This window comes from Acipenser ruthenus, chromosome 31 (assembly GCF_902713425.1).
Source record: "Acipenser ruthenus chromosome 31, fAciRut3.2 maternal haplotype, whole genome shotgun sequence".
Taxonomy (NCBI): domain Eukaryota; kingdom Metazoa; phylum Chordata; class Actinopteri; order Acipenseriformes; family Acipenseridae; genus Acipenser; species Acipenser ruthenus.
The window spans coordinates 29,829-42,525 of record NC_081219.1 but is presented as its reverse complement, the minus strand read 5'-3'; the positions used below and the strand labels follow the sequence as shown (position 1 = coordinate 42,525).

General features: G+C 40.6%; 1 protein-coding gene across 1 annotated transcript in view; it reads left to right on the top strand.

Moving 5' to 3' along the window:
• Positions 1 to 12,697, top strand: part of LOC117396925 (hydroperoxide isomerase ALOXE3-like) — a 33,142-nt gene that overhangs the window by 13,662 nt on the left and 6,783 nt on the right. Inside the window, exons 6-8 of the mRNA XM_059005683.1 lie at positions 5,877 to 6,049; positions 7,024 to 7,167; positions 9,315 to 9,518. Coding sequence (XP_058861666.1) covers positions 5,877 to 6,049; positions 7,024 to 7,167; positions 9,315 to 9,518 — 521 coding nt within the window. The remainder of the gene's footprint in view (positions 1 to 5,876; positions 6,050 to 7,023; positions 7,168 to 9,314; positions 9,519 to 12,697) is intronic.

Below are 12,697 nucleotides of genomic sequence, written 5' to 3'. Positions count from 1 at the left end.
AGCAGAAATTCTGTTTGAGCAGAAATTGATTGATGAAATGCTAAAAAATGCTGTTTATTACCTGTGGTTGGCTTTAATCTTAGTCTAACTCCACATCTAATTCAGACATATTGTTTTAAATCGGCAATGCAATTATAGGGTTACAACTGGAATTAGGACAGCAACAGCCAGGTGAGTTAACCTGAGATGTATATAGCATACGGGGAAGTGATGTAATAATAGAGCAGTCATTCAATAATCTCTCACCTGTATTTCAGCCTAAGCTTCTAATTAAAGACACATTTTGTTACTAAACTAGGTTTTAACAGAAAAGACCCATTTTCTACTGAGTTTTAGGTGTTAATATACGAGATACCATCTGTGATACGCATCCGGACATAAGATGTGAATTCAATGATTATATGTCTATTATCCTAGATTTTTCTTTACAGTACAGCGATTCTGTTTTTTTACTGTTACCATTGCTCTTTCCCCTCCAAAGCTGCTGCATTCTTGACTGAGAGCAACCAACACATTTATTGGGAATCCATAGACCATTATTTATTATTATTATTATTATTATTTTTATTTATTTCTTAGCAGACGCCCTTATCCAGGGCGACTTACAGTTGTAAACAAAAATACATTTCAAGAATCACAGTACAATTATTAATACAATTAAAGAGCAAGATAAAATACAATTACTTCGGTTCTAGCAAGTACAAGTATATGACAAAATACGATTCAATAACGGAGCAGATAAGTGTCAGTGATAGTTACATCACATTACCTATTTAACCTACACTTTTTGTAGGTGTCCGTGCTACCACCTGTGCTGTTTGGGGTTGTTCTGGCCACCCCACTGTGCTGTGCCCTCTATGTGCCTTACACACTGCTCCAGACATCTCAGATCCTTCTAATCCTCTAGTTTTCTGGGCACGCCACAGTGCTGTGCCATCGATGTGTCTTACACACTGCTCCAGCCATCTCAGATCCCTCTAATTCTCTAGTTTTCTGGGCACCCCACAGTATCAACCCAAATCAAATCGTGAAAGGAGAGTAGAAATCCAATGGCTTTGCATTACTAGCAGTAGGATGTACCTGGTACATTCAGTGTTAAAGGAGAGTAGAAATCCAATGGCTTTGCATTACTAGCAGTAGGATGTACCTGGTACATTCAGTGTTAAAGGAGAGTAGAAATCCAATGGCTTTGCATTACTAGCAGTAGGATGTACCTGGTACATTCAGTGTTAAAGGAGAGTAGAAATCCAATGGCTTTGCATTACTAGCAGTAGGATGTACCTGGTACATTCAGTGTTAAAGGAGAGTAGAAATCCAATGGCTTTGCATTACTAGCAGTAGGATGTACCTGGTACATTCAGTGTTAAAGGAGAGTAGAAATCCAATGGCTTTGCATTACTAGCAGTAGGATGTACCTGGTACATTCAGTGGCAGTCAAATGGTAAACCGATACATACACCATACCACCACAAACATTTCAGTGTAACACGACAATACTATTTCTAACCCAAAACTTAATTGTAGTGATTTGTGAGATGGATCTATCCTAGGCTGAATCATTTGTAATAGATAAATACAATTTTAATTAACCATTCACACAAATTAGTTTGTATAGATCAATTACTCTTTGCTTCAGTTGCAAAGGTTTTAACACTAGAACCGCCGGGTTTATGCTACTGCCTAAAACCACCAGCAGCAGTCAGATACAACTCAGGGCGGCAGTCTGGAGAGTGGTCAGGTCTCCGGACTTATGACTAAAGGGTCGTGGGTTCAATCCCATGTGGGGGACACTGCTGTTGTACCCTTGAGTAAGATACTTTACCTAGATTGCTCCAGTAAAAACCCAACTGTATAAATGGGTAACTGTATGTAAAAAATAATTTAATTGTATGTAAAAATAATGTGATATCTTGTAACAATTGTAAGTCGCCCTGGATAAAGGTGTCTGCTAAGAAATAAATAATAATAATAACTCAAAAGCTGTATTCACGAATATCATATTTAACATTTGCAGAAACACCGTATTTAAATGAGAAAATAAACATAAAAGGCTTTATTTTCAAAATTAGCATATATAATGCATGACTTCAAAAAATGAAAAACTACGGTATAATAAAATAAACATTTGAAAAGAAAATAATGTGTAAACAGGTGTAATCTAGTTATATGTACATACACAATTGTAAAATTGAAATCATTACACTATGTAACACAATTTTTGTTCCTGGGTAGTAAGTGTTATTTCCTAATTGCTTATGCCTCAAAAGTATAGAAAATGGCTATTATTCCCCACAAACTTTACTTTTGTGACCAGGACAGTGATATTTTGAAATTTACCTATTTCCAATGAGAAAACGGGCGAATTTGTGTCTTTTCGTTCACATAAAGTCAGAAAAAAACAACATATGAATCCAAATTAACATATATTTATACTAAAGTAATACAAAAATGACTACAAAAGATTTAGAAGTGAGTAGTTTTTCGAGATTTACGATTATACTGTAAATCCCTTTCACGAATTAGCCCCCAAATGTAGTCTCCCATCATGTTCTCGTTATACTGTCCTTGGTAGCGGCGTTCAAAGTCCAGTATATCCTGGTGGAAGCGCTCGACTTGCTCCTCCGAGTACGCTCCCATGTTCTCCTTGAATTTATCAAGATGAGCATCAAGGATATGGACTTTGAGGGACATCCTACAGCCCATTGTGCCGTAGTTCTTCACCAGAGTCTCAACCAGCTCCACATAGTTTTCGGCCTTGTGATTGCCCAGGAAGCCCCAAAACACTGCGACAAAGCTGTTCCAAGCCGCTTTCTCCTTACTAGGAGCTTCTTGGGGAATTCATTGCACTCCAGGATCTTCTTTACCTGTGGTCCGACGAAGACACCGACTTTGACCTTTGCCTCAGACAGCTTAGGGAAGAAGTCTTGAAGGTACTTGAAGGCTGCCGACTCCTTATCTAGAGCTCTGACAAATTGTTTCATAAGGCCCACTTTGATGTGCAGTGGTGGCATCAGCACCTTCCGGGGGTCCACCAGTGGCTCCCACTTGACGTTGTTCCTCCCCACAGAGAACCCACAGTGAGCTAGGGGAAGAGACGGGTACTTGTTACCATTATGGAGCAGCACGGCTTTGAGGCTCCTGGATGAGCTGTCAATGAAGAGGCGCCACTCATTCTGGTTACAGGCGATTCTGATTGCCTCGAACAGACTGGTCACATTGTGGCAGAAGCAGAGCCTATCTTGATGGGTGAAGAAGCTGGAAAAAGGTTGGCGACCCTTCCTCTGATCTGCGACTTGCACACTTTCATCCAACAAGTTCCACTGCTTGAGCCTAGACGTCAAAAGCTCGGCATTGGACTTGGGTAGTATGGGTTTCTCTCCTCAGCTCCACCTCTGAAATTGTCATCTGGATCTACAACGTCTTCCTCGCTCTCGGACTTGCTGATCTCTTCTAAAGACGGCTGCTCTCTCTCCGGAGGAGTGGGTACGGGGAGCTCATGGCAGTGTGGCACCGGGGCGATGGATGAAGGAAGGTCCGAATACGTGATAGCAGGTGCATTCTTGCCAGTCCGACGTTTGGAAGGGTCCACCATGCAGAAGTAGCAGTTGCTTGAGTGGTCAGTGGGTTCCCGCCAAATTCTTGGGATAGCGAACTTCATGGCTCTCTTTTCCCCTCTGTACCATCCTACAAAAATACATTTATTTCACCCATGACTAATGTGTAAGAGATTCTCGCAACATTTTTCATATATGATATATTTTTTCAATAACATTGAAAATTGTAAAACATTTTAAAATTAAAAACTTGTACAATTTTAAAAATTTTAACACATTTTATAACATAAAATTCTGAGCAACAATTGTCCATCTTACCTTCCAGAGTTTTTTTACAGTGCTTGCAGGTGAAATGAGGTGCCCAGGGTTTGTCTTGATCCCCGACAGGCATGCCGAAATATGCCTTGTAGGCCTCACACATCTTAGCAGATGCTTCCACGGAGTACTTTTTCGCTCTTGTCTTGATAAATTGGCCGCAGACATAGCAAAATGCGTCTGCCGGATGCTTGCAGCCTCTTGATGCCATCTCAGAAAAATGCAGATATGTATCCACTTAGGCAGCTGGAACTAAACTGAACTGGTGGGCTTAAGGCCCCTGTATTTATACTACTATTTACTACGGGCAGCAGTGTGGAGGAGTGGTTAGGGCTCTGGACTCTTGACCGGAGGGTCGTGGGTTCAAATCCCGGTGGGGACACTGCTGCTGTACCCTTGAGCAAGGTATTTTACCTAGATTGCTCCAGTAAAAACCCAACTGTATAAATGGGTAATTGTATGTAAAAATAATGTGATATCTTGTAACAATTGTAAGTCGCCCTGGATAAGGGCGTCAGCTAAGAAATAAATAATAATAATAATAATAATACTATTTATATTACTAGAAAGTTCTAGAAGTTACTCCAAGTTTACTCAGCACTGAATCTATCTGGAATGTTCTGGAAAATAGGTAAATTTCAAAATATCACTGTCCTGGTCACAAAAGCAAAGTTTGTGGGGAATAATAGTCATTTTCTATACTTTTGAGGCATAAGCAATTAGGAAATAACACTTACTACCCAGGAACCAAAAAAAAAAAAAAAAAATTGTTACACGGTGTTATGTATGAAAAAAATAACATAAAGAAGAAAATGCTTCAATTCCCATTGCGTAACGTGAATGGCATTCAGGGAAACATACTTCAAATTAGCCCCCATATTAGCACAATCCACACAGATGTAATGCTTATCAACTTGTCGTGTGCATTTGCCACATACTGCTCTTTCACACTGGGCACAGATATCAGCAGTTTTATTTTTATTGCATTTAGTTACCTGGCATTGTTTTCCCTTCTACAAAATGAAGGAATTGATGACTGCCATGTCCAGTACATTGTAAAATACAGCAACTGGACACCGGTGATTGCTTTCACTGGGATGGTGGAAACTCTCTTCTCGCTTTGTTTACTGTTCCAACCAGGCTGTTTTTTTTCTTTTTCAGCTGTTTTGCTAATTACAGTGAAATAAAAAAATTGTCATTGGTAACATTCATCCCTTTTCCTAAGCATGGTTACATCAGCCTAAGTACAACATTGTCACCCAGTCTCTGACTAGCAGGGCGAGTTTCATCTTTGCACAGATAGGGGTAGGGTCTGCTGTAAGCCAAAACTTGATCCCAAATTTGACAGGTTTGTTTGTATTGTGTCCAGCGACACTGTGCTTTTGTCAGAAATAGCTGCTTTTCCATGCAATGCTTTGTTTAGCTTGAAGCAGGCAATGCTGTTTTCAATGAAGTTGTTCACAATTTGTGATGCCAAAGCAAATATACATGTAGTTGTTCTCAAATCAAAATGCAAAAATCTCAAGATTTCTCGTAAAATTCTTGTAATAGTAATATTATAATACAGCAGACTATATATGCTCACGTAGACAGCCAGATGGCGGTTCTCCAAGGAATTGATAGGATTACAATAGAGATTTGGATAACACATATCAAGACTTCAAGAGCAATATTCTATTCAAATACATACTGCTGTAAACTCAGCAGAGGTAGAGATAACAAACTGGCTTGTATACATATAACAAATAGCATCTTGTAGGTTATATTAACAATAAAGGCATGTATTGTAATAAGCCATCAAAATGATGGCTTTTGGCAGTTCTAAGGGACCAGTGCAGTGCAGGGTGATGCTTGAGGCATCAAATAGAAGATTAGCTGATTCCAGTGGTAAATGGGTAAAAAAAGTGAATGTATCCTCAAAGGTTTCAAAATATATTTTTCAGTTTGATTCTTGCCGACGAGTTTATGTTATGCAGTGTTGTGATGTTCTCTTTGTTTACAATCCAGTGTATGTGCAAAGAAAGTGGAAGGAAGATGACTTCTTTGGGTACCAGTATCTGAACGGCACCAACCCTATAATGATCCAGAAGTGCAAACAAATCCCCTCAAACTTCCCGGTCACCAATTGCATGGTCTCTGGATTCCTGGATAAATCCAGCTCACTGCAGAAGGAAATGGAGGTTAGTAATGCAGACCCTAATCGGTCTGGATGCCTTTTTCACGAAAAGCATCCTCTAGTTTTAAGTATTTTAGTGCCTACATTGTTTTGACTCACAGATAAATCCCCTTTAAATTATTTATTGCTGCCATAATGTTTTGTTGTGAATTGGGCAGGGGTGACGAAGGAGGAGAATTTAGAGTAAAGATGGATAGTCTTGCAAGTGATTGTAAGACTGAAAAAATATAAAAGCAATAGCTACACTGCATAATATCTATTTTAAATAATATTTGTGTGGATGTATTGTAGACATAAAATGTTTTATAATTGAAATTATTTTATAGATGTCATCTCTCTCTTCCTCTCTAGAAATAATATAACTTATTTGTACTCACCGAGTTTGATTGTCTGTTCATCCACCGTTTGTTTAAGTGTTAGTCCGTTTTGTTTGTCTATTTATTTTGGCGTAAAGTGCCATGTTCTGTTTTGGTTAACCTTTTATTTTATTTGTTTATTAAAACACTGAGTGTTGCCGCGACTCAGTTTGATCACCACCGTCTGTCTGTGTACTCCTTTCTGGTCTGACGTAACCACTAGAGCCTGCTTGTCACAAGCTATCAATGAGGTTTTGCATAACAGTGCAAGTACTTGTTATGAGTGAGCTTTAAGTTTATTTTAGTTGCTGTAAACGTAGCGTAGGGTAGTTTTTGTATATCATTTATATATAATTTAATAGTTGATTCGGTATAAATAAGTAACGTAGTGATTGTCTTCTCTGTTTAAATTGTGTACTACAGATGTGTCACAGCATGCCAAATATGTTTTGTGTTTGGCTATTTTTATCCCCCCAATTGGAAATTTGACAAATCGCACCCTGTTTCCAAGTATTGATGAATTTGAATAGGAATTAGCAGATTGGGGAGCATAAGAAAGCAGAAACTGTAATGTCAGTTTCCAAGGCAACAAATACAATATTTCCTTATTTTGTTTTTACAGAAGGGCAATATCTTTCTGGTGGACTATCAGCTGCTGGATGACATCCCAGCCAATACGATCCATGGACGTACACAATATATTTCTGCTCCACTCTGTCTGCTGTACAAGGATACCCACAACAAGCTGAAGCCCATTGCCATCCAGGTACAGTACATGCATTAGTAATTAATCTGAAATACTTGAACATTGTGGGCAGTAGTGTGGAGTAGTGGTTAGGGCTCTGGACTCTTGACCGGAGGGTTGTGGGTTCAATCCCAGGTGGGGGACAGTGCTGCTGTACTCTTGAGCAAGGTACTTTACCTAGATTGCTCCAGTAAAAAGCCAACTGTATAAATGGGTAATTGTACGTACAAATAATGTGATATCTTGTAACAATTGTAAGTCACCCTGGATAAGGGTGTCTGCTAAGAAATAAATAATAATAATAATTGTACATTTAATTTATCTTTAAATATACAAAACATTGGATAGCTGATGCCAGGCTCAGGACTCAAACTTAAAATATATGTTAAACTAATATTACGTTTGTGTGTCAAATTGACAAAACTAGGGCATGTTTTGAGTTGGAGATGTGTTCTGCCTCGGCATTCAAATACAGAGATTAAATTAGTATACAGTTATTTAGAAAACCTATTCTAATATATCATTAATGCCACACAAGCCCACAAAACTAGAGAACGGTTAAGTTTTTGATGTTGCAAATTATTCACATACTGGCTGGAAATAGTATAACTAATAACTTGCTAATATAATTTTCTTTATATATGTGTAGCACATTGTTTTACAGAAAATAAACATTCTTTTTTTTACACCAAACAATTAGTTTATTTTCACACTCAATAACTTTAAATTATTCAGCATTAATATAATCTACAAAGAGAATAATCATCTTGCAAATACACTGAAACATTTACCCACATGTGCTTCAGTAGTATGAAGGCCTAGTAACCTTACAATTATTATTTGTTTATTTATTTAACACCATTATCCAGGGCGACTTACAGAGACTAGGGTGTGTGAACTATGCATCAGCTGCAGAGCCACTTACAACAACGTCTCACCTGAAAGACGGAGCACAAGGAGGTTAAGTGACTGGCTCAGGGTCACGGCGAGTGAGCTGGGATTTGAACCAGGGACCTCCTGGTTACAATCCCTTTTCTTTTAACCACTGGACAACACAGCCTCCTGTGCTACTTGTGCTAATAATTACAAACCAGTATTTCAGCAATATAAACTTTAACATGGTGTATTAAAGAATACCTTTGTGCAAAATAAAACAGTGCTTGTTATGGAAAAAAAACATATTTAGTCAATAATCACTAAAATAGAACTTTTCAGTCTTTAGTAATTGTCATCGAACTCACAGTCTTACTATAAAGCCTCTTTCACACAGATGGGTTAATACGGCTCAAAGCTGGCACTGAAGCAGCATGTTAGGCTGTGTGAATTGCCTGTACCGACAAAAAGCGGCATATTTTATGATGGCTCTGGACCAGCTCTCAAGACAGTTCAGAGACAGCGCTGTCTTAATGGCCAATTCTTTTTTTATTTGGCCTTTTATTGGTAAGAAGTTGAGAGCTCTTTTTAGGTTGTTCTATTTTTGTAATGTGCCCTGGGATGATTGTGCATGATGGATGCTATATAAATGAATGGTATAAGTTAAGAGGTAATAGAATGGGTTTTAAATCCTTGGTTCACTCCCCAGGTAGTTGACCCAGGACCTTAACTAAGCCTTCCCTTACCTCAACATTATATTATTATTATTTTATTTCTTAGCAGACACCCTTATACAGGGAGACTTACAATTGTTACAAGATATCACATTATTTTTACTGGGGTAATCTAGGTACTTTGCTCAAGGGTACAGCAGCAGTGTCCCCCCACCTGGGATTGAACCCACGACCCTCCGGTCAAGAGTCCAGAGCCCTAACCACTACTCCACACTGCTGCCCTATACATGTAGTCTATTATAATAAATAAACAATAAATCTTCTTATATCGTAGTCTAATACTGTCAGACTTGACTTCTAAAAATCAACCTGGTTGCTTAGTTTCTTCTTTTTAATTCAGATATGAATATAGGAAAGTACTGTAAATCATGTGAGTTTTTAAAAGAAATTGCTGCCAGTGCTGTATTTCTTTTGTCACAAAGTCAGTGGACCGTTTCACACTGTGTGTAGAAAAAGAAAACATGGAACTTAGAATGTCTCGTAGACCAATGGGAAAAAAATGGTATGGATTACACTGCGCCTCCTAAACCCTTTATTAATGTATTTTCATTTTGATTCTAGCTCAAGCAAACGGCAGATCCAGAAAATCCAATCTTTTTGCCTAATGACAAGGAAGAAGACTGGCTCCTGGCGAAGATCTTTGTGCGCAGTGCTGACTTTAACTTGTTTGAGGTGGTTACTCACCTTCTGCGGACTCACCTGTTGGCAGAGGTGTTCTGCATGGCGACGCTCAGACATCTGGCCTCCGTGCACCCACTGTACAAGGTACCTGTGCATTTCTGCCACAGTAAAACATCCACCATAATGGCATTATTGTTTTTGTTACTATTTTTAGTATTATTGTTATTATTTAATTTCCTAGACGCTAATGTTGTAGCTGTATTGGCATTTTTTTCATCTTTCAAGGGTTTTCATGGCTGATGACCTTTTATGTTTTTGTTATTTATGCAAGTTATTTTTGTGTACTATTTTTTTTATGCACAGAGCGACTCCATACAGAAGCACAGGTATGTGATTACACATTTTTTGGGGGTTTATTTACTAGATTTTGTACATGTTGAGTTTCCATATACCATATAATAGTGGCATAACAATTCCGCTATACAGTAGTTATGGTCTCAACCGTTGGCTGACCGTGTCTCACGTATGCTGGGAAGCCCTGCGCTGGTGGAGGCAAGCCTCTCACCTACACAAAGGTGTAAAGATGAGAGTGATCCACACCCATCAGGTGGTGACGACAGACGCATCCAACCTGGGTTGGGGTGCGGTCTGGGCAGGCAGAGGAGTCACCGGGTCCTGGTCGGGTTGCTGGACATCACTGCACATAAACGCACTAGAGCTGAAAGTGGTTCACCTCACTCTCCAGCATTTCCTTCCAGTGCTCCACAGGAGACATGTCATTGTCCGCACAGACAACATGTCAGTAGTAGCATATGTAAACCACCAGGGAGGGCTTCAGCCCCCCGGGATACACTGCATAGCCTTTCAGCTACTGATCTGGGCAGAGGTACCTGTTATCCCTCCGGGCTGTTCATCTCCCTGGAGTGGTGAATTGGATAAGAACATAAGAACATAGTTTACAAACGAGATGAGGTCATTCAGCCCATCTTGCTCGTTTGGTTGTTAGTAGCTTATTGATCCCAGAATCTCATCAAGCAGTTTCTTGAAGGATCCCAGGGTGTCAGCTTCAACACCATTACTGGGGAGTTGGTCCCAGACCCTCACAATTCTCTGTGTAAAAAAATTCCTTCTATTTTCTGCTCTGAATGCCCCTTTATCTAATCTCCATTTGTGACCCCTGGTCCTTGTTTCATTTTTCAGGTCAAAGAAGTCCCCTGGGTTGACATTGTCTATACCTTTTAGGATTTTCAATGTTTGAATCAGATCGCCGTGTAGTCTTCTTTGTTCAAGACTGAATAGATTCAATTCTTTCAGCCTGTCTGCATACGACATGCCTTTTAAACCCGGGATAATTCTTTCTAGAGCAGCAATGTCCTTTTTGTAACGAGGTGACCAGAACTGAACACAATATTCTAGGTGAGGTCTTACTAATGCATTGTAAAGTTTTAACATTACTTCCCTTGATTTAAATTTAACACTTCTCACAATATATCCAAGCATCTTGTTGGCCTTTTTTATAGCTTCCCCACATTGTCTAGATGAAGACATTTCTGAGTCAACATAAACTCCTAGGTCTTTTTCATAGATCCCTTCTTCAATTTCAGTATCTCCCATATGATATTTATAATGCACATTTTTATTGCCTGCATGCAATACTTTACACTTTTCTCTATTAAATTTCATTTGCCATGTGTCTGCCCAGTTCTGAATGCTGTCTAGATCATTTTGAATGACCTTTGCTGCTGGATGGCGGACCTCCTCTCGAGGTGAAGCGCATTTGGGAACGTTTTGGGAAGGCTTGAGTGAATCTCTTTGCTACAGCAGAGACGACTCACTGCCCACTATGGTTCTCCCTCCACCGCTGAGGCGGTCCACTAGACGTCGATGCCCTAGCCCACAAGTGGCCCAGGACGCTCTTGTACACGTTCCTGCCAATACCGTTGTTCCCAGCCTTCCTAGAAAAGGTCCAGAGAGAGGAGGTGACAGTTCTCCTTGTGGCCCCCAGATGGCTCAGGAGAATCTGGTTTTCAAACCTTTGCCAGCTGCTGCTAGGCCAGCCCTGGGAGATCCCGATATGCATGGATCTCCTCAGTCAGGTGAGAGGCACCCTCTGGCACTTGGAACCAGGCAGACTCCAAACTGTGGGTCTGGCCCCTCAATGGGACCATCTATCTGCCTTAAGGCTCTCAGACAGTCGTCAGTACACTACAGAACACTAGGGCCTCCTCCACAAGGTCGTTGTATGCCTATAAATGGAGGTATTTTCAAAATTGGTGTATGAACAGAGGTCATGACTCTGTCTATTGCCCTATAGCAATTAATTAGCAATTCCTGCAAGACCTGCTAGAGGCAGGTAAATCCCCCTCTATGTTTAAGATGTACCTAGCAGCCATATCTGCATGCCATGTCCCCATTGACTCAGTGTCCCCGGGCGCTCATATCCTAGTGACCCATTTTCTAACAGGTGCTCAGCTGTTACGTCCTCCTAGAAAGGACGTCCTCTGAGTGGAGTCTAGACGTGGTATTGGAGGCTCTCACTAAGCCTATACTATACTTTCCATAGAGCTGAAATATCTCTCTATGAAGACAGCCTTTTTATTAGCCATCACCTCCGCAAAGCGGGTTAGTGAGCTACAGGCTCTGTCAGTGCTCCGCTCCTGTATGCGTGTCTGGGATGATGGAAACAGGGTGTCGTTACGCACGAACCCCACTTTCCTCACTAAGGTGATTACGGCTTTCCACTTGAATCAGTCAGTGGAACTGGAGGATTTCCATCCCCCTCCTTTTACTTCGGAGGAGGATCGGAGATTAAATTCCCTCTGCCCGGTTCGGGCATTGAGAGGTTATGTGGATAGGAGGAGAGGGCTGCGTCAGTCTGACCAGCTCTTCATCTGTCATGGTGAAAGGACTGTGGGTCAAGCCCTCTTGAAGCAGCGACTGTCCCACTGGATTGTGGACACAGATTCGACTGCATATACTAATGCCAGCCTAACCCCAGCTGGGAGGGTGGCCGCGTACTCTACCAGAGGAGTGGCTACGTCATGGGCCGTCTTTAGAAGAGCTTCATTGACTTCATAAGCTCCGCATACATTCACCAGGTTCTACTGACTGTGGTAGATCCCTCTATGCCTTGCTCGCACCACAAACATTAGTTTGGTGGTAGTGAGACGTCCCTCGTCTGCTGTCTCCGCTCATGCTCCCTTGCAACAGTATTGGTTGTTGGTCGTCTTCTCTTTCAGTGAACCGGCGTTTGACAAAGTGGCTGAGTGGGAACAGGTGCAGGAGTGATGCAGTGCAGTAATTCAACAGACAGAGCCTTGTAA